Source organism: Echeneis naucrates, chromosome 19, assembly GCF_900963305.1.
Source record: "Echeneis naucrates chromosome 19, fEcheNa1.1, whole genome shotgun sequence".
Lineage (NCBI taxonomy): Eukaryota > Metazoa > Chordata > Actinopteri > Carangiformes > Echeneidae > Echeneis > Echeneis naucrates.
The window spans coordinates 16,652,742-16,677,729 of NC_042529.1; the positions used below are offsets into that span (position 1 = coordinate 16,652,742).

General features: G+C 39.1%; 1 protein-coding gene and 1 pseudogene across 6 annotated transcripts in view; one reads left to right on the top strand and one right to left on the bottom strand.

Moving 5' to 3' along the window:
* The window catches only part of exoc6 (exocyst complex component 6), a 47,979-nt gene that overhangs the window by 13,804 nt on the left and 9,187 nt on the right, over positions 1 to 24,988 (bottom strand). For 2 of the 6 annotated variants that reach the window (XM_029527036.1, XM_029527032.1), the window contains exons 2-20: positions 22,418 to 22,589; positions 20,630 to 20,677; positions 17,524 to 17,614; positions 16,761 to 16,806; positions 12,412 to 12,465; positions 11,232 to 11,382; positions 10,990 to 11,145; positions 10,673 to 10,741; positions 9,644 to 9,727; positions 8,987 to 9,033; positions 8,576 to 8,696; positions 7,117 to 7,188; positions 6,924 to 7,021; positions 6,670 to 6,775; positions 5,362 to 5,474; positions 5,129 to 5,240; positions 4,903 to 5,037; positions 3,702 to 3,881; positions 1,345 to 1,374 (exon numbers count right to left, since the gene is read on the bottom strand). In XM_029527036.1, the coding sequence (XP_029382896.1) occupies positions 1,345 to 1,374; positions 3,702 to 3,881; positions 4,903 to 5,037; positions 5,129 to 5,240; positions 5,362 to 5,474; positions 6,670 to 6,775; positions 6,924 to 7,021; positions 7,117 to 7,188; positions 8,576 to 8,696; positions 8,987 to 9,033; positions 9,644 to 9,727; positions 10,673 to 10,741; positions 10,990 to 11,145; positions 11,232 to 11,382; positions 12,412 to 12,465; positions 16,761 to 16,806; positions 17,524 to 17,614; positions 20,630 to 20,677; positions 22,418 to 22,549 (1,845 nt within the window). In that variant the 5' untranslated portion in view covers positions 22,550 to 22,589. The remainder of the gene's footprint in view (positions 1 to 1,344; positions 1,375 to 3,701; positions 3,882 to 4,902; positions 5,038 to 5,128; positions 5,241 to 5,361; positions 5,475 to 6,669; positions 6,776 to 6,923; positions 7,022 to 7,116; positions 7,189 to 8,575; positions 8,697 to 8,986; positions 9,034 to 9,643; positions 9,728 to 10,672; positions 10,742 to 10,989; positions 11,146 to 11,231; positions 11,383 to 12,411; positions 12,466 to 16,760; positions 16,807 to 17,523; positions 17,615 to 20,629; positions 20,678 to 22,417; positions 22,590 to 24,988) is intronic. The other 4 variants (XM_029527037.1, XM_029527035.1, XM_029527033.1 and 1 more) reach the window with 3 other exon arrangements.
* LOC115059533 (uncharacterized) lies at positions 17,139 to 24,177 on the top strand (annotated as a pseudogene).

A 24,988-nucleotide genomic window follows, 5' to 3' on the forward strand; every position in this document is an offset into this window, starting at 1 on the left:
CTAGTCCTCACAATAATCACACTAAAATTGAAAATGAATCCAAAAGGTTTTCCTTCCATCCACACTTGGTGATCATTTATTACACCTGAAAAGTTTGTCAATGATTTCATTCAAAAATTATATTAAATTTGAAAACAATCTTGAGTCAATAAAACAAGGAATAGGCTCTGCTCTGGCTATATCTGCTAAAGTTTCACAGTTACTTAACAGTAAGAAGACTTAAAATTATTGAAAAGCTAATTATTACATTATTATTTAGTTAAATCAAAAATGCACCGAAATTCTACCTATTTTTGGGCTTGACTCCAGATTATATTACAATAATAAATTATATAGACGACAACACTGTTCTGTTCATTTCATTAACGTTCTTTATGTTGTTGACTAACACAGGAAATCAACAACAACAAAAAAACATGGGTTCAGAACTATACAGGATATGAATCCCTTTTCTATATTTTCACCTCAAGTCTCAGTGTTTTTCAAATAATTTAGATAATTTAATCAGAAATTAATCCCAGGTAGAAAAATTTTAAGAATAACATTTTTATTAAAGGTAAGAATACTTTCAATGAGATATTGACAGTGAGGAAATTATTTCTGAAATTAGTGTGGATGCAGGCCTGTGGGCTTTGGAAGCAAGTTATAATAAAGACAGCTTAATTTCAGCAGTGTTTGAACCTCTTCCCTGTTACTGTCGCACACGTGTCTCATGTTTCTCTGTGTAAACAACCACTGACTGCTGAGCATTTTCTCAAAGCAAGTCTGAGAAGAATGCTTTTCTTTGGATTGCTGTCCTTTTCCTCTTAGACAGACACCAACTGTGACTACTGCATGAAGCTAGGGTATGAATAAAGGATGAGCAAGATGCTTTTTTCCTATTAATATACTTTACCTATGTCTTCAGTATGTCAAGAAGTTAGAGGACATTTTTTGCTGTTTAACTTTTAGAAGACGGGATGATTCGTCAGATCCAACTTTCAGAGTCACACTGACAGTCACTACTATGGACAACACGCTTACTTATATAGCATTTCATTCTATGATATTTAACTGAGCAATGAAATCAGACATTTAAAAAATACTTGAATGACATTTTTGAGTTGACTGACATTGACATGATATTAATGAGCAGCATCAAGCAGCCACTACAGAACACAACAACTTCAGCAAATGTTTTTTCTAAAATTCAAATGTAAAAAATGTCACTTAGTATAAAAGATACTGGACGAACTAAGCCTTGAATGACGGAAACTCCAGAATCAAACATTAACATGCTTTTCATCTTCCCTCTGCCTGAGTAATGGCAGCATGATTTTGTTACAGCCAGGCAGGAATACTCACCGACATCGAGGCATGGTCATTGTTGTTATTCTGAGCAGACACCCCCAAACCAAGCAAAAATGGAAGAAGGGGAGGGTAGGAGGGAAAGGACAGGAAAAGAAATGTGGCAACAATAAATGGACAGGAGGAAGAAAATTCAACTAGCGATATCTTGCATGCTTTACAAGTCAACATAATAAAGGAGGAAGGCAAACAAGTTACATCGCTGTTACACTACAGAGGGTGAGGATGAGGGGACCAAGGACATTCTTGAAAAACAAACACCATAACAAGAGATGTTGGGAGAGAAGAGTAGGCGGGTGGCCCACACCTTAACAGGTTGAGGCTGTCAGCTGTCTTGGCTAGAGGACATTTACCAGTCAACTCCTCTGTTACTGACACCACTGTATTCAGGTGAAGATGAGCAAAAGCTGCTTACAAGTCAATAACACCAACACCAATAAAATGTAAAGTAAATCACGTCATTATTATAACAACTAGAAAATTCCAGGGAAATTTTGAAGTGCCACGGGGCCTGTCGCCTGGACGAGCAACCCACATACCGTCCTGCTTTCAAAAGCCTTCCTGATGAAATTTCGGTTCGGAGAACCGATTGAGCTTGATTCAATGAGTGCGTCTGTATATCTGTCTCTGTGTATGTCTGTGTATATGTGTGAGTGCGTCTGTATATCTGTTTGTGTTTGTGTGTCTGGATATGTGTGTGAGTGCGTCTGTATATCTGTCTGTGTATATGTGTGAGTGCGTCTGGATATTTGTCTCTGTTTGTGTCTGTGTATATGTGTGAGTGCATCTGTATATCTGTCTCTGTGTGTGTCTGTATACATGTGTGAGTGCATCTGTGTATCTGTATCTGTATGTGTCTGTGTATATGTGTGAATGCGTCTGGATATTTGTCTCTGTTTGTGTTTGTGTCTCTGTATATGTGTGAGTGCCTCTGTATATTTGTCCCTGATTGTGTCTGTGTATATGTGTGAGTGCATCTGTATATCTGTCTCTATTTGTGTCTGTGTATAAGTGTGAGTGCGTCTGGATATTTGTCTGTTTGTGTCTGTGTATATGTGTGAGTGCGTCTGGACATCTGTTTCTGTGTGTGTTTGTGTCTGTGTATATGTGTGAGTGCGTGTCTATATCTGTCTCTGTGTGTGTCTGTGTATATGTGTGAGTGTGTGTCTATATCTGTCTCTGTGTGTGTCTGTGTATATGTGTGAGTGCATCTGTGTATCTGTCTCTGTATGTGTCTGTGTATATATATATAGAGTGAGATGAGACCAGCATGACAATTGATCTGTGATTGTGTAGTAAGCGTTGTAGCTATCATAAAGCCTGTTGTTACCAACAGAGTTCAAAGTCTTGTGACCCGTTTAAACTTTGAACAGCGTTTCTGTGACAAAGTATGACAAAGCAGTGTGGCTCCAAAGAGGGATGATCCAACTCCAACAGCTGCACACAGACCTGAGCTGAGGGACCTGTGGTTGCCACAGTGATTTGAGAATTCGCTCTGGTCAGAGCTCAGACTTTTGACCACGTCCCGCTCTACTGCGAATTGCAAGCAAACCGTAGCTCCGGTCTGAAAAGCGAAAACACCGTGAGAGACAGAAGAGTCTGGAGATTCCGACAGTCTTTATTTGAATCGGAAACTCCTTAAAATTAGTTTACGGACAGTGTGAAGACAGAGTGAAATTGTTTTGAGGAAAACCTTGATTTACATTACGTTCGATTGGGGCAAAAACAGGTGTTGCTGGCGCTCTGAGCCCTCCCGTTTTAATTTGGTGAGGAGCAGACCTCTGAAAATTACATTTTATGAATCCCAAGACCTGTGTCTACGTTTTGTCAAAAAATGATTTGTCTCCTTTTCACGGTTTGGCCGTGAGCTTGAGTTAAAAATGAAAATGACGGTTCCTTTTTCACTTTTTGATGTTCTGGGAAGAGCACAAGATTTCCTCCATTTTAAAGTTTGAATGACATTTCTACGTGGAAGTATGACAGAGCTACGCGACTGAGAAAATAGGTGATTTTTTTTTTCAGATTTTTCGTCGGCTCCCATTCATTCTTTATGGAAAATTTCGGCTGGTTTTTTGGGAATAACTTTGGGAAAAATCGGAATATCGACTCACCAGAACTTAGCACACTATTCCTGATCGAGCCGCATGTTTTGATATATATATTGTTGGGCTTTGCCCAGCGGTACAACCCGCATAAATTGCCGAAAATGTGACGGAATAATAATAATAAGCATGGAGAAGATTAAGTAGTGCCTCGTGCTTTGCACAGAGTGCCTCTGAGAATAAAGGAAAACCCACATTGTCCAGAGAGAGATGGGTCATGGTTGGACCTAAAGAACTGGGGATCAGACTCACCGGGAGGTGTGTGAAGACCTGGAAGGTGGAACGCAAGAAGTTGATCAGGTCCATGAGGTATCCCGAGGCACGGCCATCTGACTCAGCCATACCCCATTCATAGTCTGCCAGTTGGACAAACTCATCGATTTTCTGGTTGAGTTTAGTATAAATCTCTCCCTCTGCAGAGTGACGAGCATCCTGGAGAAGGATTTAATTAGTCCCTTTGTTGAGACTAAAGAAAACCACTCGAACACCACAGTTAGTAAAACTCTATCTACAGTTACTCTTAAATGGAGATAAAAATATATTTATTGCGAAACTATCAAGTGCCTCTTCTGTGGAACAAACTCCAAATATCAGTACAAGAGACAGACTCTCTCTCTACTTTCAAGTTCATGCCTAAAACCTTCCTCTACGACAAAGCCTATGTTAAAAGTTTAAGTTTAATTTCTCTTTAGTTACACTACTATAGACCTAGACTTCTGGTGGATGCACTGAGCACTGATGTCTCTCTCTCTCTCCCCCTCTCTCCATCTGCGTGAATGTATATCAAACGTTCTATATCTCTCTCTGTCCTCATCCTGCAGGTGCTAAACCACTGCTGCTGCAAACGTTAATTAGTTATAATTAACCACCACATCATTTCCATTATTACTTCTTCTTTTTCATGCAAGAGTTCAGCTTTGAAGGGAATTATGGTATCAAATACTCCTTAATGCAGCTACACTCAAAACTTCCTACTGACATAAGACATTTTTTGTTATAAACATGGTTTGTGTTGGGTGTTTTCTGACAGTGCAGCCTGGAGCATCTAAATCTGAACTCAAATAACATATACTTAATAGATTCACAGCTCCATTTGGTATTACACAACTTTCTCACATAAGCAGTAGTGCTCTTCAAAATATATCAACAAAATGAAGAACTGATCAAGGTTTTGACTTTACTCATGTTGCCTGCATTTATCATGCTGTCTCCAAGAACATTTTGACAACAATCTCTTATGGTTGAGATCCCTGTCAGCCCCAAAATGACTGCAGCTCTGTTTGTAAGAGCAGGAAAGCCTTAGCAGCACTAAGAACAAAGAGTAGTAGTAGTATCTAAGTATGTCTCAAACCCCCTGTGACCGTTTGTGTGATTTAGGAAGAAATGAATTGGTATTTAACACAAGGAGAAAATGACGTAACAAAAAAGAATCTGCATTGCACTCATGTTTTACCTTGAATGTTGATAAGCCGTAGAGCCTTGTGGTATGTACAGTTTCAGGAGAGACATTAGTGATGTTTGTTATGAATTCCTCCAGATACTTGCAAGCCTGCTCCAAGTGAGTAGTGTTGATAATGATCTGCACCAGCTACAAAATGAAGGTTAGAGTTAGACTTGAATGACGAAAATCCTTTTGTTTGGATGGTGGGTAGATGGTGTGACAGGTGTGTTTTTCCTACCTCCGTCAGTCCAATGTGAGGTTTCTTGATGAGGTTTTGCAAACAGCTGCTGAGTGTTCTCGTCAGTAGCAGATTGGTTGACTTTCTAAGCATATCATCAATCTCTGTTGAACTGAATACACAATTAGAAATCATTTAGTTCACAAATTCTAGACTTCAACAGCAAAGAGAAATTATTTTATAGAATTCATCTTGATACGCTCAAGATGACAGTGACTGTCACAGTGACCCACCTGCGATGTAGTGACTCTGAGAACTTGAGGCTGGCATAAATAAACTCTTTAACCTGTGTGTAGATCTGAGGGACAGACTGGGACATCGGCAGCTTCTTAGGAAAATCCTGCTGCTTATACACATACACATAACACAGAAACCAGCAATGTTAAATTGGCCACTTTGTTATAATGGTTGGGGTTCTCTCTAGTGTGCCCACTAAGGACCATGGATTGGCACAAGAAAACATGGCTAGCAGAAAAGTTTGTGATCCAGAGTATTTCAAAATACAATCTGATACAGGAAATATGTAAGAATGAAAAAAAAAAAGCTTGTATCTATTCTGCAATATTAAAAAAGTTAAAGTAAAACATTTACTTGTTTCAGAGCAATTTTAAACTTTATATATAATATATTTAAATTATTACTGCAATTTCCTGAATCACATTAATGATCATATTGTCTTATTTTCAGAAGACTACAAATGTAATTCTGCAATAAAAAGTAATTTTAAAGGTCAAATTTAAAGATGTGTCACAACTGGCTGGTTAGAGAGAGCTAACTTCAGTAAAAGAAAAGAATTGATAACAACAGTTAATGCTGGTGGTGCTTTCTACTACTGGAGCCAATTGCAAGCAAATATACAATTATATTTTGATGGTTTCCTCTAGACTACTAAAACATTTTTATTGGTGCCACAGGGCAATGCACCGAGTCACTGAACTCCTTTGATATGAGAAGGGTTTATCAACCATTTCATTGAATTTCATGTTACAGTCCTGATCAAACACTCAATAAAACCTCCTGGTTTACAAACACTTCAAAGATTACAAAACAGTTTTCAGTCAAATTAAGTTTCTGCTCAGCTTTATTCACAAGCGGTTGGCAGTTACCTACATTAATTACATAAATGTATATATAGATAGGAAATCTGACTAGCTAATGAGGCAGATGACTTTTTAATCTCATTGTGCTCTTGCAACATGTAACTGATCCAAGTTACAGATGTTACCCACACACAGACACACAGACACACAACCCACTCCTTTAAATTCTAACTACATGTTTACACTGTACACTTAGATGTTCTGTGGTTAGGATTCTAAAAATAAAAGTGATGCAGAAGATAAAGAAGGGTAGAAGTGGTAGTGAATACTTGCTATGAAATTATAATAGGGGGACATGTAGGTCCTGTGAGGATTGTGCATCTTTTAAGATGATTATATGATGGTTTTTTTTTTTTTTGGATTGCATTCCTTTTTTTGGTCTTTGTCCAAAGAAGAGATCAAAACTTTACATCATTGGATACTTAGGACTGAACTCATTACCTTCTCTATCTCAGCATCATGGAAGGGAAAGCGGCTGACCACCAGTTTATACTCATCTTCGGTCTCTACTGGAATGGGACTGTAGTTGTCCAACTCAAAGATCTCCCTGTGAAAAGAGCACTATTTAAGGTGTACGGAGACTTAGTTTTTGCTGTACAAGCTTGAAGGATCCCTCTCTATAGCGTTGACATTAGGGTTTTATGAGTAGGTCAGTTGTTTTCATCCACTTTCATTGACACATAAACAAAGCCCACCTGAAAACCAGCACCCACTTCTTCAGTAAGGTTTCATTGTACTGGTCTCTGACCTCAAAAAGCAGGTCAAACAGCCGGTTCACTGGAAAGCCATAATCCTGCACACACAGACATTGAAGAATTTGTTAACCAGTCTATATACTTGACAGTCACAAGCTTTTTAATCCAGCTCTGAATCCAGCTCTGGACAAACCTGTAGTGTGTCAGCAAAAATGACTATGAGGTTCTTCAGCTCCAGGACCAGGTCTGGGTCATCACAGTACGACTAGAAATAAATATACCAAATACAGTAATTGCTTATGAAAAATGATACTGGGAGTGAGAATAAGACACTTAATTGTGGTTTTTAATTCAAAATTTTCATCTGGCTGCACCACTTGTGTGTATGAGCTGAATTGAAATATATAGTCTTTTCAAAACTTTCAAAAATTCCACGCAAATTAAAAAAGAAAATGTCAGAGCAACTTTCCTTTTAACAGTCCAATAATGCAACTGAATACATCAGCTGCATGGGAACTAATATAGTTATTCATGTGAGTGATGAAGCTAAATAGGATTTGCTTTAATAAACACTAAACACTTTAAAGTATTTGTAATATACTATGGGAATAGTGACAGAATAATTCAATTATTATGATTTTAAGAATCAAATATTCCAGTTAAATTTATAAAGAAGATATAATAGAGAGGCTTGTTAGGCATAAGAAACTGAGGTGGGAGTAGTTCAGATAAGGGTCACGCCACACCAACAAAGTATATTTTTTCCGGCATACAGTGTGATTTGATTTTGAGCACCTTCACTCTGACAAAGGGATACTTACGCTGGACTGTTTAAATCAGGAGTGGAAATGAATACAACCTTAACATGTAGGACAAACACACATAAATAAGGCAACCAACAGCTAGAGGTTCAGTTTAACAGCAGCAAAAGGTAGCATTTCTGGGAAGGTTTCGAATTAGTTTAGTCTATAGCTACAATTATCTGATCCATGCCATATATGAACATGACATGCATTCAACTTATAGAAAACACTTCACATACATTTATATATCAGGAGTAAAACATGGCAATAACAAAATTTAACAAAATGTCAGAACCTAATAGAAGGCAAGGAGGCAAATTATCGGTGACCTATTCATAAACATATTTATGAACAGAACTCTCTCTGATCTGACCATGAAGTGGCTTTTAGTGCAGGAACCTAGCATGGTGGCCCCGCAGAGGGGCAATCACGGAGCCTTTGTTAGTCTACTCACCCCATGTTGTGCGTCCCATTTTCTAGGCTGTTAGCATAATCCTCTGGGTCATTTACAATTGACTGGGACCCGACAATCAAAAATATGCCTCCTTAATCTCCTGTTATTGTTGCAATCTGTCCCTCATTAAGGTCCCAATGACCACTTCTCTGGCTGAATGCTTACGTATGTTTTGACCTCTTCTCTTTAGAGTGACATCATTAGCGTGTTTGTGGGTGGAGTGTGTGTGTGTGTGTGTGTGTGTGAGCGAGTGAATGAAGCTTCATCTAGGGTAAACGGGTCCACAGCAGGCTCTATTATACACTATTTAACCGGGAAGTCTCCTTTGCATTGAAAGTAAATGTCCTGCTGGTTGTGTGTGCATGTGTTCATGGTGTTTATGTGAGAGAGCCTACAGAGTGTGTTCGGAGCACAGCAATGATCTTGGATAGGGCCATGTTCCAGAGTTCATCGGTGAAAGCTCTAGTAACTAGCCCCTGCGTGGCATTGAGGATGTGATCTTCGACAACAAAGAACCTAAAAACACACAGAAATACCTTTATTTACACAATTTATATAATAAAAAAAAACTAAAAACTCAAAATGGTGGATTTGGTATGAATCTATGATCTCTTTAAGAACTCCATAAGAGTTTGGTCTAGAACTGCTCTATACGTAAAGTGACTTGATGTAACTGTAACTGTATTTGGTTTTTTGATTTGATTTAGTCTGACACAATGATGAAAACTGATATTCGAGTGAGAACAGTGCATGTAAAATGCAGTTTGAAATTTCACATGACAATGAAGATGAAAGGAACATCTTACCCAACAATCTGATTGAAGTATCTTCTATAGCCTTCCACGGTTTCATGCTGGATACACAGACACAGAATATTTTATTATACTACTTCATGTTCTCATTGAGTGGTATTGCATTCGCAGCATATCTGATCAGTATAGCTGTATTCAATGAAATTCTAACATCCAATATGTGACAGATGGATATCAAACTACAACATATTCATGCAAAAAATAGCTAACAGACAATGCCCTTATACACTCACTGAGGACTTCACTGGGAATACCTGTACTTATTTCTGATTCCTGTAACTACCAAATTATCGTCATTTTCCCAGGAGCGTTAATTGATGGTTTCCGGTTAAAGCAGATGTCTGCTCTCTCTGAGTTCTGGTTCTGCCCGAGGTTCTTGCCTCTTAAAGGAAATTTTTCCTTGACACTGTCGCCATGTCTTTGCTCTTGGAGGCATTTGATGGGTCTTTTAAATAATTCTGTAAGAGTTTTGTTTAGATCCACTCTGTATGTAAAGCACCTTAACTCTTATGATTTGGCACAATAAGAGTAAACTTGACTTGATTAGATCTGATTTTATAGGGTGGACTACAAATTCAACAGTTCTTGGAACTACATGAATCTGCATGATCTGTGTTTTGTTATTTGGCTTTCATAATATACATTGCTCACCATGTTAGCCTGGGGCTGCAGCACTAGTCTGGCCTGTTTTTTCCTCTGTTTCCTGTAGTAGTTCTCAAATGTTTCTCTGTCCCCCTGTGGATAAAGACAGAAAATTTTGGCAATATACAATTTTGAGAAATGTAAATCCTACAATGGAGAAAAATTTAAACCGTCAACACTTGAAAATTAAATAATGCAGTTTTTCAAAAGCATTTTTCCTGGAGGTCAAATCATGATCACTGCCATGAATTTCTTCACTGATTTTTAAATAAAGATTTTACAAATGATGGCTGCAGCAATCTCCACTGGGCTAGCCAATCGAAACAGTCCATCAGTATATTAGACTATCTCATGATTCTTAAATTTTTTCAGTCATTCTGCACTTTGGACAATTTCCAAGCCCCGCCTACCCCAATTTCCCCAACAAAATGCTAATGTTGATGCTAATGAAATATGCCAAGGTTAAAATTTAGATTTTGAATTTTGAATTTAATGATGTTACATCAAGTAACGGCACCATGGCAGTGGCTTGCGCTGCATTCGATTCCCAGGCCTGGAACCTTTCTGTGTGGAGATTGTATGCTCCCCCATGCCTGCATGGGTTTCCTTCCACAGTGCAATTAAATGGTTGGTGACTCTAAATTGCCCATAGGTACAGGTATGAGTTTGAGTGACTTTTTGTCTCTGTCTGTCTCAATGTGTTGGCCCTGTGGTGGACTAGTGGCCTGTCCAAGGTGTCACATCTCATGTCTCTGTCATGTCTCTGTCATGTCTCTATTCCCAATCAGTGGGGTGCACCCCACACTTTGAGAACCACAGGTCTCCCTGTTATTCTCTGCCCTGTGGTGTCACAGCATCAGCAAAGTTGAAAGTAGCTTATTAAATTAAATTAAAGAAATTCAGTTTTCAGTATACAGTATCAGTATGGGTCAAATCAGCTATTGTTCTGCTGCTTAAATTTCAACATGCATTGATAAATCCACAAAAAAGATCACGGATTTCAGCTTTTTGACCACCTTAAGAAGCATAAACACCTACCAACACAGTGTAAATGTGTAAACATCTGTAAACAGGTGAGAAGTCCACCAGGTCCTGAGCTGTAGGAATCTGTCAAACACATACCAGGATATGTGAGCATGCTGACGAAGTATAGTAAGAGTGTTCCTACAGGCATTCATCAAGTAATGAATTCAGAAGAAAACTATTATACTTTACTGCAAAAAACATATTTATCTCCATGACAATTTTGTTCTGCACCAGTGTTTAAAATCCAGTTTTGGAAAAGACAAGTGCAATTATATTTAGTATGATCATCTGGTCACAACAAAAACCATGTACACACAATACTACTTAACCTCTTCATCTGCTTCCTCTTCATCTCCTATATCATCGCCTATCATCAAGCCATTTTGAGTGTGCATTCGTCCATTGAAGGAGTAAACAGGCTTGTCGTAGTGGCCAATGTTGGCCTGCTTTGCCACAGCACTGTTAAAGGTCCTGTGCTGCTGTGCCTGGAGGGACATCCACAGGCGATAATTCATTCTTAACTGCTACTTTTGGGGGATGGGCAGTTGGTTTAAGATACAGATTTTCATACCTGTCTCATGGCAGTCTCTCCAACCTTGTCAGAGTGTTTTCTGATGCTCTCAAGGAAATCCTTGAGGTCTGACATCGAGATCTCCTTAATTTCCTCTCTCAGTCTGGGAAGGTTTTCAGCCATGATCTGACAGAACCTGTACTGACTGACCCTGCAGAACCAATGCATATCTGTCAACTTTTGAAAGTTTGGTGCTGTTTAAAGCAGCTATTAATACACATCTCAAATGATCCCATCATCAGTGGACAGCTCTTACTTTGTCCGTTCACACTTTACATCAGAATGCATCGCCACATGGGTCTCAAGCGACAAATGATCTCAATCCATCTTGCACTCATAAATAGGTGTCCATTTTGGATCATTGTGGACACTGATATTAATGACAGGTATGGTAACAGTGGTAACAGTGCTACAATCAAATTTACACTGACACTATGTAGTTTTGTATGGAGAGATATGTAGTTAAACAAAAGGAAATCAACCAAAATCTACATTGAGACAATTGGCATCATGCTGTTAATACTACAAAATGTTCATGCCAGCTGGGCTATAATTAAAACCTTTCCAGCAAGATCCGAAATATTTTCTGTTTAGAATGACTGACTGTGACAGAGAATTGTTACAAAATTCCTGGTAGAGCTTCTTAGCCTCTATTAGCATGTTGTTTTGGTTTAGTTAAGAAGTGACAGAAAGCTGTTTTAGGGAATAAGTTCTGATAAGGCCACAGTTCTCTATCTGCATAACCCTAAATGGCATAGACAGAAAGTCGGAGACTAGCAGGTGAAAACTATAAAGTAATGTTCTGTGTGTGGTACATGGGTAGACAATTATTGGCTAAAATGTTTACCCTGAAAAAAAGTTTCTAACTGGTTCTGCAGCCTAATGGCCATGACCTTTAAAAATGCCTCCTTGATTCAAAGACTCAGGAATAAATGGTTGGGTGGAAAAAGTATTGGCTTACACTTTTTTGTCATAAGTAGTTGTGCAGGATGAAGTCATAATTAAGATCTAGCAGAACTGCATCACACCACTGATACGTGAATGTTATTTTTATGTTTTGAACCAAGTTTTAATGTGTCAACGCATCATATTGATCAACAATTAGCAACAAATGGCAAGCATTTGAATTGTGCTTTTTTTTCTTGTTTCCCTAGTTCAATTTAAATCTGGTTACATGTACCTGGGGATGTACACTTTCTCCAGCTGCTCCATTGTCTTCAACGCAGCATAGTATCTGGAGAAATAAACGGAAGAACTTCAGGTGGGAGGCACAGACAGGTTGCTTTAAAAGGACAGATTAACAATTTGTAATTCAAAGTTCAGTCCTACAACAATACTCAGGTGCCCTTCTGAAGAATTACTCAAACTATCCAGAATATGCTCCCTACGTAATTGATACTCGCCACAATCAATCGTCATCCTGGTACAAAAAAAATAATAGTTTCAAGGTTTCTGAGGTAATTTTCTATTTCTTTCAAATTTGCTGTATTTCATTATTTTAGTGCAAAACTGCACACATGATTGTATTAAAATATTTTTTGGCTCCTTTAGATTTCTTAGAGGTATATGTGTTATAAGGATTAAGGTTAAGGTTCAAGTTTCTCCAATTATACTTGTTTGGAGAAACAACTGCACAAAAACAACAATTGCAAAACAAAATATATAAGAAAACACATAAAAACAAAAGCACCACATTTATGACTCAATTCTTCACTGTAAAACATTAATACATTTTCAAGAAATACATTTCCCCAGAAGACTTAAGCATAAATCATTAGCTAACAGAATCATGTGAAAAAATTACGACACCTATTCAATATTCAGCTCTTTAAAAAAAAAAAAAGTAGTTGGTGAATTCAACATAAATTGAACTCTACGGTAGCTCCCAAAAACCAACACCAAAAATCTTCAAGTCGCCAAAGGGAATTGAGTTTAGGTATTATATTTGTAGAACATTACATGCTGCTCAGCGTCATTATATCCTCTGTGTCTATTTAAAAACCTGTGTGATAAAGATTTTGAAGTCAGTCATAGTATGCAATCATCACAAGAGTTCAGCTTTGGGTCAGTGTCCTGAGCTGCCATCATTAGGCTGATAGGCAGACTGTGAAAGGATCTAATTTATCAGTCAGTGAGTGCAAAATGTTTTACACACACTCGTGAACTATACAGTCAAAAGACTTGCCAGAGTGCAGGTCACCAGCATGGAGATACTAAGGATGCAAGTGGCTGGAAACTGAATGTATTATAAAAACAGCAACAGTACATCACATTAAGACAATTATGTGCAGTTGTGCAATTCAAACAAAATTCAATATAGTAACTTTGTGTGTTATAGTAATATAGACCATGTCATTAATGCTCAAAAAGTACTCTCCATGCACAAAAATGCAGAAGGTGGCCAGCATGGTCTAATTGTTTTGGATTGGCTGTCGGCCATGAAAAAAATCTAAAGTGAGGGGGCCTTGTTCTGCACAAGGGCACACTGAGGGTCAATTGTCCTGCCAGTGAATGGCCTCTTCCTGTGGTACACACTAATGAACAAGAAAAGAATCATTATTTTCCTGTATAAGATAGTCATCGCCAGAGGGTCTTCTGTGAAGTAGGAGGCAGAGTCAAGCAGCTTTGTGGGAGATCCTAGAAGTGGACATTTATTCACAGGTGCAACCAGGAAATGCGCAAAAAATCAAAAATCTAAATAATAATAATAAACTAGAAAAAAAAATTAATTACACAAGAAGCTGAGGCTAAATCAACTCATAACAGTACAAACAAATGACAGCATAGGCCCTGCCATCTGCTGTGCTCTTGTGTGATCTTCCCCCCTTGGATTCCCCAAGCAACTGACTTTATACCCTGGCATACCTCTCAGTATGCTGTATCAGACCCTCACCATCCTCACTACAGGGATGGGCCCATAGAATATGAATCTGAACCAACAAATAGCAAACACAAAATAATTTCTGGTAACAAAAACTTGATTGTCCTTGAATGCATCACAAGCTGCGCTATTCTCCACTCTACACCAAACATACATAAAACCCACAAAACCCCCTCAGACATGGTAGCATCCTCGGCATCTTCACTGACGTCACTGAAAGCTTAATAGACTGGAAATAGCGGGCAGCCCCCTCCCGCGTTATGATTTGATGATAATTTTGTACAACTTTGTAATGACAATAGCAATAAAAAAATGGGTATAATGGTTATTTGTTTATATAAAGAATGAGATTAATGTTTTAATAATTAATCAAATTTACACAATGCAATGTCTGATTATCCTTCAAATTGAGGTATACATAAACCCAAAACTACAAGTCATGAAATCTTAACCATAACCCACTCTTTCTTTTTATAATGGAAATAAAACAAAATAGAACTTCAAAAAATTGTTCCCAGTGACACATGCCACTTGCAGGTTGCTTTGCTTTCACCTTACATCCAGTGAAGCCAAAGGGTTAAAGATTATAGGATAAAGCCCTGAACACCAACTTCAGCAATGCAATATCCTTATAATAGATCAGATGGTGTAGAAATAATAAATTATCTCATTATCTATGCTGCTTATCCATCAGAGTTTTTTTTTTTTTTTTTTGGGGGGGGGGGGTGCACACTCCTGAATTTGCCTGCAAGCTACTGGTACCACTTTATTTATCCACACCATGTTGTTGGGATTGCCTCCCACATGCTCTGAAAAGAACAATAGAGAGGCCAATAGATGTCCCTCCTGAAGCCTGGGCCAGAGTTGTCTGCCTGTTTGACAATGGCGCCACGATACCCAGGATCCACCCCTTAGGTGTGGTTCTGAGTTTGAACAGGAGGGCTTTGGCTGGATGCCAGCGCCCCCTCAGCAGGGGTCCCCGGTGACGTGACACAGGTGATAAAGACTCTCGGCTGTCATCCAGCTTTTTCTCATGCCCCAGTTTCAGTAGAGAGCTGTCCCAGCTTTCGTCTCAAACAGATCGCTGAAGGGAGCAACACAGAACATTTGGATCCTGCCACCACAAAATCCTGGGTCACAGTCTTCAACTCGCAGGATGAGCGCAGACTGCTTTTTTCTTTTTGTTTGTTTTTCCTTTTTCCCCTCCTCGAATCCAGCGCAATCAGCTGATCCACATGCTGAGAAGACCAGCACGCCAACTTTGTTCCCAGTAGCTAACAAAGAACAATCGTCTTCCGTGCTCGTTCCCAAGGGATTCGTCACGTCACCATTATCTGAGGATAACACAGACCGCTCGACAGAGCTGAAGAACACGTTGCGGATATTAGGAGCAAATCTCTCTCTCTCTTTAACTCCCTTACTCTGGAGGAGTGGAGCAACCAAAGTAAGAGGCTTTCGGTCTGGGCAGAGACAATTAGGATAGAGTGCATTGCATTTTCTTTTACCATGTCTTTTCTTTATTTGGGATTCAGTTCTATCTGTTTGTTTGCTTTGTTTTATTTCCCTTAAATCCAATAAGTTGCAAAATTGATTGGTGCTACAGATCATGTGTCGGCCGTCACCGTGATCAGTGATTGAGAAATATCACTAGTTAAAGGACCAATACCCAACCCTTGAACTCCGTTTGCTGGCCCAGCTATTGTGTAGTGGTATTATAGTAATCAACTGTGGTGACGTCGTCTCCGACCTCTTCTTCCCCTAACACACATTCACACGTGGCGACCAGTCGCCATCTTGGATCCGACGGATGCATTGTCAACCTCACTCCGTCGCCATCTTGGATCCGACGGATGCATTGTCAACCTCACTCCGTCGCCATCTTGGCCAGTGCAGACGTCACTCACGCGACTCTCCGACCATCTTTACTGCTCGCACACACACTCCTTCTCTCTCCTCCCCACACGCACACAGACATACATACTCAAGGGCCGTAGATAGACTAGTTGCGAATACGGTTGCTGTTGCTGTGCTATTGTGATTATCATTGCTATCACTATTTATTAGTGTTGCTGCATATGATGTTACTACTGTTACCGCGATAGCTATCACCATCGCTATCCAGATTGCTAACCTGTTCATACTACATGTGTGTTACCCGTTGTAGTTCAGTAGCTGTTGTGTATCATTGAACAATCAGACTATAACAGCCATTTATCCAGAGTGATGTTATTTGGAATAATTATTGCTGTGAATAAATTGTTATATTTTTTTTTAAACCATCGTTGTTTGTGATTATTGTGTAGTCCTTTTGTTAACCCTTTTGAGACTTGGTATGGATTTTGCTAATTTGGACATTGGTTCCTGGTAACAGGGTGGTGCCCCAAAAGTTGCTACTTATCGTAATTATTTTTAGATATTAATAATCTGTTTCATAATCATTGATATTAATTGCCAATCTCCCAATTACTCCTACCAGTGCACAACAACAGACAACAGTAACGTGCTGTAGGTTGGTTTTGGTCTTTTGGGTACCTTCAGGATTTCAAAATTCTCAGCATCTCTAACATTTGGTTTTAATAATTCCATCACACTTCTGACATCATGGCATAGTTACCACAAGATAATAAAATGCTCTGTGAGATTGATACCTTTTGGATTCAAGCTGCTCCTTTAGTTTGCTGTACATTTCAAGCACTGCAAAAGAGGAAATGAGAAATATGCTTAGTAGAAAGCTGTTAGCTATTCACCCTGTTTTGTGTCAAACAACTAATTTTTACTATGTGTCTATGTGTGTGAACAGAAATTAATGGCAACTTGTGGACAATCGCACTAAATATTTCTAAATCCTTGTTATTTCAGTTGCATGGTGTCAGACTTGTGATGCACCTGCTACAGTATTTCAGTATGTACTCATTCAGCTATCGTGAAAGAATGCTCCACAACAGGTTTGACATCTAAAAGCTCACATAAGTGCGTGTTATAGTCTCATTATAAACAATGTGTCTGTTTGCCTTCATTCCACTCAACAGACTTCCTCAGGCAACTGAAGATATCTCTAACAACCCTCTGCACTACTACGATTTTTCTTCCTGTTGGGTGAGTTAATAGCTTCTGATGTTCTCACCCACTGATCTGTACACTTGTCACATGAATGTTCATGTTTATGTGGATATTGATGCCTGATGGCTGCTGTTAATGTACAGTTTTTTTGATGTTGTTTATTTACATCAATGAATGAATTGCCCTCTAGAACTAATAAAGTACTCTAGATCTGAGTCTCTGTGCTGAACTGGTTCTAAGGCAAAAGTACACTGTATATATCACTAGGAACACCCTGTGGTCACTCAAGTGACAAACACCACATTAGCACTAGTATTAAAGTGGTTACTGACACATAGACAGAAGTCATACCTGGTATACAGAGCTGAAGCTTCTCCACAGTTGTGACCATGTTTCTCTGCTGGATCCGACAGCAAATCACCTCTTCTGTCTGAGCTGTTACCTGAGGGCAGAAATGCATAGTGGAGGGAGACAAAAAGAAAAAGGCCACCACTCTTTACTGTTGCATTAAAGAGCAGTCAAGTAGAATGCACAACTATAGGGCGGTTGCTATCGAATATTCAGGTATTCTACTGAAAATTCCATTGATTAATTGAGTAATCGGATAAAACTTTTTTGTGTCGTTAATGAGTTATTATAAATATATATGAGAAAATAAGACATCACTTAATAATGAACAATTGCTTTCCTTTGTTAGACAATCAATATTTATCTTTATCATCACTTTTGTCATCGTCACGTCTTTCCTCCATAGCTCATTTAAGCCACACTGGAGGGGAAAACAATCAACAGCTTTCCATTGATTTTGTATTGTGTGAAAGTGTCCCTTGTCACCCTTGGGATTTCACTAGATGTCTCCGGAACGGCTCCATACGGTCAATACCTACTGGATCCGTTTGTGATGCGCACTGTTGTGAGGACTCACAATCTCTCGTGAATTCACGCATAATCGCGGTGCCTTACTAGAGGTGGACTGGCATCTCTCTATCCACCAGTCCACACTTTACTTTTCTTTAGCTGGGCTGGCACGTGAACCAGCCCGGTTTCCAACTCAGGTCCCAACCCACTGAGCTACTGTTGTCCCCTAGTAATTTAACATTGACTCCAATTACTCCTGCAATGGTATTTCACGCCACATCCTTTTAATGTGATCATAGATTATTCTATGATTTAGACCACCAGAATCAGCATTTCCTCATCCATGAAGTCAACTGGGTGACATGTTGACTTCAGGTCTGAAATAGGTGTGAAATACGATCCGCTGTGAACACGGGGTATTTCGTTTTGAAAATACACAGGATGTTTCATTTTGTGTCTGTGCACGATTTTCCGTCCCGTGCGACCTGCACTGTGCTGTATTTCTGTACTGTGCTCCACCATCTGGCAAAATGCTTATATGGGCTTACTTTGCTCAGTGTGTGAACCCCTCCTGTGTGAGCATTCACTGGATACTCTTCTCATGCCAGCCTTTATTAGAATATTTTGCAACATAAGGGATGTAATGTTAAATTTTATAAAGCTAATAAAAAAGATAGTAATCCTATGTGCATTAATTCTTTCTAAATCTAAGTTAAATTGAATTGGCAAGGCTAACTGTAGGCACTGAAGGTAAGCAAGGCTAACTGTAGGAGCTGAAGCTAACCAAGGCTAACGTACTTCCACCAACTATGTTTTAACTCCATATTTGAAATGTTTGGTTATAAAAAGCTATTTTAAAACGATGATGTAGTAGTGTGAATGTAGCATAGCTTATGCAGGACTTGGTTTTTATCACTATTTGGTCAAATGATGAAACTATCAACCAGCCAACCTGCCCGGCCTTCAAGGATCAAGTAAGTATATGGAGTTGGAGGTCTTAATGCAGGCCTATGGAGAGTATGAGCATATGTTTCGCCGTAAATGTAACACCGCTGCAGCAGCGAAGGAGAAACAGCAGGAGAAAAAATTACTACCCATGTCAACACGTACGTTTGGATGTACTCTTCGATTGATTTTACATTTAACCCTAAGAGATCGTAGCTCACAGTTATAAACATAAATGGGAATAAAATCAGTTTTTCATTTAGGTGCAGTCCATCAGGAGAGAAGTACTTAGAAGCAGTAAAAAAATTAAATATCAAAACATCGTTCAAATAGGTAAGGGATATTTTGCTGGCTATGATCGTACCTCACTTTGATTTTAAATTATTATTATTTTTTTTAATTGACTTACGGTACTAAACAAAGTAAATATTAATTTAAACCCCAAACAAAATGTTTTAACGTCATCTCATTTAATAGCCCACTGAGTAGATGAACACATCATACAATGTTTACCCATTTTTATTGGAGTAATTCAAACAGTGATGATGTGTACACAAACGAAATAAAATCTACTAATTTTAAAAAATAGATTAACATTTGAATTCTGCTTAGCCAACAGAAAGAAGGCAGAGGCCCAAAAAATGAGTGGAGCCACCACCACCACCTCTGACAGAGGCACAAGTACTTACATCAGATGTGATATAAACGTGTCTTTTAAAAAATAAAACTTACATATATAACACTTCCTATATATATATATATATATATATATATATATATATACAGCTGCCTCAGGGAGAGCAGCAGAATGTATATAATTTAAAATAATAGAATGATAATAATAGAATAATTTGGTTGAATTCATCTTTGATGTTTCTTACAGGTTTGTGTCTCGGAACACTCCCAACATTGGGAACAGCTGTTTCAGTGCAAGAGTTCCTTTTTCACAGCCCTACACACTGTTGCCTTTCCAAAGTTCTCTGCATCACTGACGTTGTAAAGAAAATTACTGTTTGCAAAAAAAAAAAAAAGCATAACATTTCCTGTGATGTGAGCGCACGTGAGGCTGGTGATGTATGGCTGGAGAATGTTATTGAGATAAATGACAGATGCTCCTCTGGAAATGCCAGGACATCTAATCTCTCACCACGTAAAGCATTTTGAATTACTTGGCCTTCGATATGAATTTGGATTGGGAATTAATGGGCAATCCATGTCCAACAGCTGTCTTTGTGTGGGAGGAGACAGGCAGAAACTCAGGGTTTCTTAAAGAAAACCTGCCAGCGAGCACGTTATGTTCACAGTCTGTTACCATGGTGATTGACTCAGAGTTTCAGATACCCCTCTTTCTGGAACTGATAACTCAGAGTTTCCCTGATCTCAGGGTTAACATACACAGAGTTTTCACATAACCCGCTTTCTGGAATACCCCTCTGTAAAATACCATGCTCTGTGAAAATTAAACGATTCCTCAAGGCAGAGGAAATTCTTCAATAATTTTTTGTAATCGAGGTACTCAAATTATTCAAGGGATTGTTTCAGCCCTGCGGAACTGTCTTTAGATTTAATGAGCCCACATATATCCTTTTAAACAATATAAAGCACAGTTTTTATCTTTTGCACATTCTTGCATACAAGAATATGTGGAATTTACCTCCCTTCCAGCTTCTTGTAGTCTTCGATTAGTGTCTGTCACTTGACCCTTTGAAAGCAAAAACAAACGTTAGTTTAATAGCACAAACATTCATATTCTCTACATTTATTGTCTTACATTTATTTATTTTATTTCCAAACCTTTATCTAGACCTACACGCATTATTCTACCGATTTTTACATTTATCCAATGTGTATTAATATTATGAGCCACAGAGCTCCATTGTTGCCCAAAACAATTTAAAAGCACATCAATCGACCTCATGTTACTAATACATACTCACATTTCCTATCATTGACATTTTTTTTAAATACAGCAATTTCAGGAAGGTTTTTGTTTAAAAAAAAAAAAAAATCAAACTATACATCTGTGTGGCATTTCCAAATGATAATGGGGAGGGTTGTGGCAGGAAGGGCATCCAGCATAAAAACTGCAGCCAAATCAATCACATGAGCTGATTTGTTGTGGCAACCCCAAATAGGGAAAAGCCGAAAGAAAGAGAGAGAGAGAGAGAGAGAGAGAGAGAAAGAGAAAAGAAATAGTTCTTCACTAAGAAACAATGGGATCTAACTTTAATAAGTCAAACTAATTAATGACAATAAAATATAGGTTATTTTCCAAGCATGGTCAAGTTGGAAGGGGTGAAAATATTCATACTAAGAAACAAAGTCTTAACGAACCGATACAATATGGTTTTAGTGAATTCTATTTTGACAGCTGGGGTTTTAGTATCCAATTGCATGAATACCTCTGGTATTGGTTTAGTCCCGCCCCACCTCCATGTGCTCTCTTTTCCCTCTCTCCATCTCTCGCTGCAGCCTTGTAATCAGCTCATTGTCCATGAAGTGGCAAGGACAAAGGCCCAAAAATTCAGTTTAACCAGGCAGTGGGGACCTGAACCCATCAGTGGTGTACTAGGCTTTTCAGGGGTTTAATGGCTTCTGACAGGCTCTTTCTCACAAATTCAGTGACAAACCTATTGATTCTGGATGAGGATTTTTGAACTCTCAGCTCTTGTCACACAGTTGAGGACTGTGACCCAATTGACCAGTCAGGTTTTTGATGACAATCCTTTCAACAGCTAAGCTTTTTAAACGATGGAGACTGACTACTACCTCAATACTACTACTACTACAATATCATCACTTTTTTTTTTTCTTTTAACTGAGCATAAATGAAGAAACAAATCTATAACATTAAAAGGCTACAGTGGCAAGCTACCAGGAGCAAAATTATGGCCTGTTATTATGGGACATCTGTATCTCATTAGAAAAAATAACTCATCAGATACAATAACTACAAGAATCAATGGATCCCAAATCATAAACTCGTCCCTCTGTCACATCACAGCCAACAACATATACACTTTCTTATGAATTCTTGCAGCCCCCAGATTTGGCTATTAAGAAAATTTTGATGAGCACAAAACAGCAAAGGTACAAACAAAAGTAAATATCCAGGCAGAATGAAATAATACATATTAAATTATTTTGACAGGTATTGCAATATCAAGGCAATATTTTAGTTCGTATACTTGTTTTTGCAGTTTTAAAAACAGAAAAATATTTAGCAAAATTCCTATAATCAGTAATGAAGATAGCAAAGTATTCCATGGTGATGAATATACCTTTTGTGAAAATAATGATATTGACAACCACCGCAGTAATGCAGGAGATCTTTCAGAATAAATTTCCCTGACCTATGAAACCAGCCAATGTTAGCTATAGTCAAAACTATCAGTTGCCATCACTACCAGCATGCAATTCTCTTGATAGTACTGTCTCTCACCATCAGTTTCTCTGCATCAGTGCGGACTTTAAGGAGTTCTGTGATGGCATCCACAAAGCCTTGGTGGTGGAAATTGCACATCTTCTCAATTTCACGGTCATGGTTCCTGATCCTGGCATCAAGTTTTTCCATGAAGCGTTTGTGGGCGTTGGGCTGGTCATCGTAAATAGACCTGAAAACGGGTAAGAAAACAGTGGAGTTGAAGGAGTAGTATTAATAGGGGTGCAGGGCAGTAGGGGAAATAGGCCAAAACAGAGAAGAAAACTATCTGAATAAAACTGTTCATATTTTGATTTGTATGACCCATTACAGCTCTTTGGACCTTCATCACCATAGCTACACTGAACACCACAAAAAGCTATACATGGGCTGCTGCTGCATGTTGTTCATAGCTATTGTTTAGTGTGTGTGTGTGTGTGTGTGTGTGTGGGTACAATATTTAGAATATGAAAGTTGAAGGTTGTTTGTAAAAAAAAAATTAAATAAAATAAAAGTGACATTTTTTAGCTACACGATACAAATTCTAATTCTAGCAAAAACAAATTGACTCCACTTTAAATCTGAATTGTTTATACAGGTAATATATGCGGTAAGCGTGTTACGTCATTTCCGGTCACTGGTGGTTGTGCTGTGTCACCGCGTGTGCTGTCTCTACTATTCTTCTGCTATTCTTTCCTATTCACTTGATTAATCCAACATCAAATTGTTGTCACACTAACACTGGTATAAATAATATCTCTCCCCTTTCCAAAAGCTTACAGCCGATTCTGCTACTCCGCTAATCAAATCACACGATTAGCAATGTCCTCTAGCTCTCTGTCTCCACTCTCTCTTATTCCTTCTCCCTCTCCTCTCCTCTCCTGTTCTATGTGCCTCATGTGTAGCTATTCTTCTGCCTCCTTTTATGATAGCACCTTTTGTCATAGATGCAGGATGATGGTAGAAATGGAGGCGAAAATTAGCGAGTAAGCGTCACGGCTCCGCACCTTAGCGAGCCTAACTTATGCTAGTGTAGCTAGCTGCCACCCTGTAGCCAGCGTGGGCCGACCTAGATTAGCTCCTACGGCAGCCGAGAGAGCCCCCCACCCCCCCACCCCCAGTGGCACCCGAGCGGCTCCCGAGCAGCTGGGATCTAGTCAGGGCGGCATGGTGACTGTCCGACACAAGAGGCGTAGTCGCAGGCAGCAGCTCCTGGTTCACCCCCGACCAGTTCACGTTTCCAACAGGTTCTCCCCACTCAGCGACACACCCGCTGAAAAGCCGACTCTAGTGATTGGCGATTCTATTCTGAGGAACGTGAAGTTAGCGACACTGGTGGCCATAGTGAAGTGTATCCCGGGGGGCAGAGCAGGCGACATCCAGTCTTATCTGAAACTGCTGGCTAAGGGTAAACGTAAATATGCTAATATTGTTATTCACGTCAGCAGTAATGACAACCAACTTCACCAGTCTAAAGTCACAAAAATGAATGTGGAATCGATGTGTACTTTTGCTAAAGCGATGTCGGACAATGTAGTTTTCTCCGGCCTCCTCCCCAATCGGACCAGTGATGACATGTACAGCCGCATGTCGTCATTTAACCGCTGGCTGTTGAGGTGGTGTTCCAAAAACAATGTGGGCTACATAGATAACTGGAAGACTTGCTGGGGGATACCTGGTCTGATCAGGAGAGATGGTGTCCATCCCATCATGGACGGGACCGCTCTTATATCTAGGAATATGGCCGAGTTTATTTTAAATCCAAAACCCTGACAATCCCGAGTTGAGACCAGGAGACAGAGCCGCAGTTTAACACGCTCCTCTGCGCCTCAGTCAGAGCGGTCACCTGCCGAGAATAGAATACGAGTCTCTGTCTATGTTTAGGTCTATAGAAACTGTGTCTGTCCCCCGACCTCCTAAATTTAGAAAGGTTACTAAACCCAAATTAAACAGAAGAGGAGCTAAAAACAAAAACTTAACTGAAATTAAAACAGCCACAAATTCGGTCTCAAATAACACTGCAATTAAATGTGGACTTTCTGTGGAATTTCTACTAGTTCATGATCTCATAGCTGATCATCGTATTGATTTATTTTGTATAGTAGAAACCTGGCTGCAGCAGGATGAGTATGTTAACATTAATGAAGCTACACCCCACACTCATGTTATTTTTCATATCCCTCGGACCACAGGTCGAAGAGGGGGGGTGGCTGCCATATTTCAATCAAGCCTATTAATCAACCCTAGACCAAAATCTGGCTGCAGGTCTTTTGAAAGCCTCACTCTTAGTATTTCCCACTCAAACTTGAAAGATGAAAAACCAGTTCTGTTAGTTGCAGTAGACCGTCCACCTGGTCCGTACTCAGAATTCCTATCAGAGTTTTCTGAGTTTATGTTAGAGTAAGTACTCAGCACAGATAAAATCATTATACTGGGAGATTTCAATGTACATGTTGATGTAGAAAGCGACAGCCTTAGTTCTGGGTTTCTTTCCCTACCAGACTCAATTGGCTTTTCCCATCATGTGAATGAACCCACTCACGTCTACAATCATATCCTTGATCTTTACCTAACATATGGCATTGAAATTGA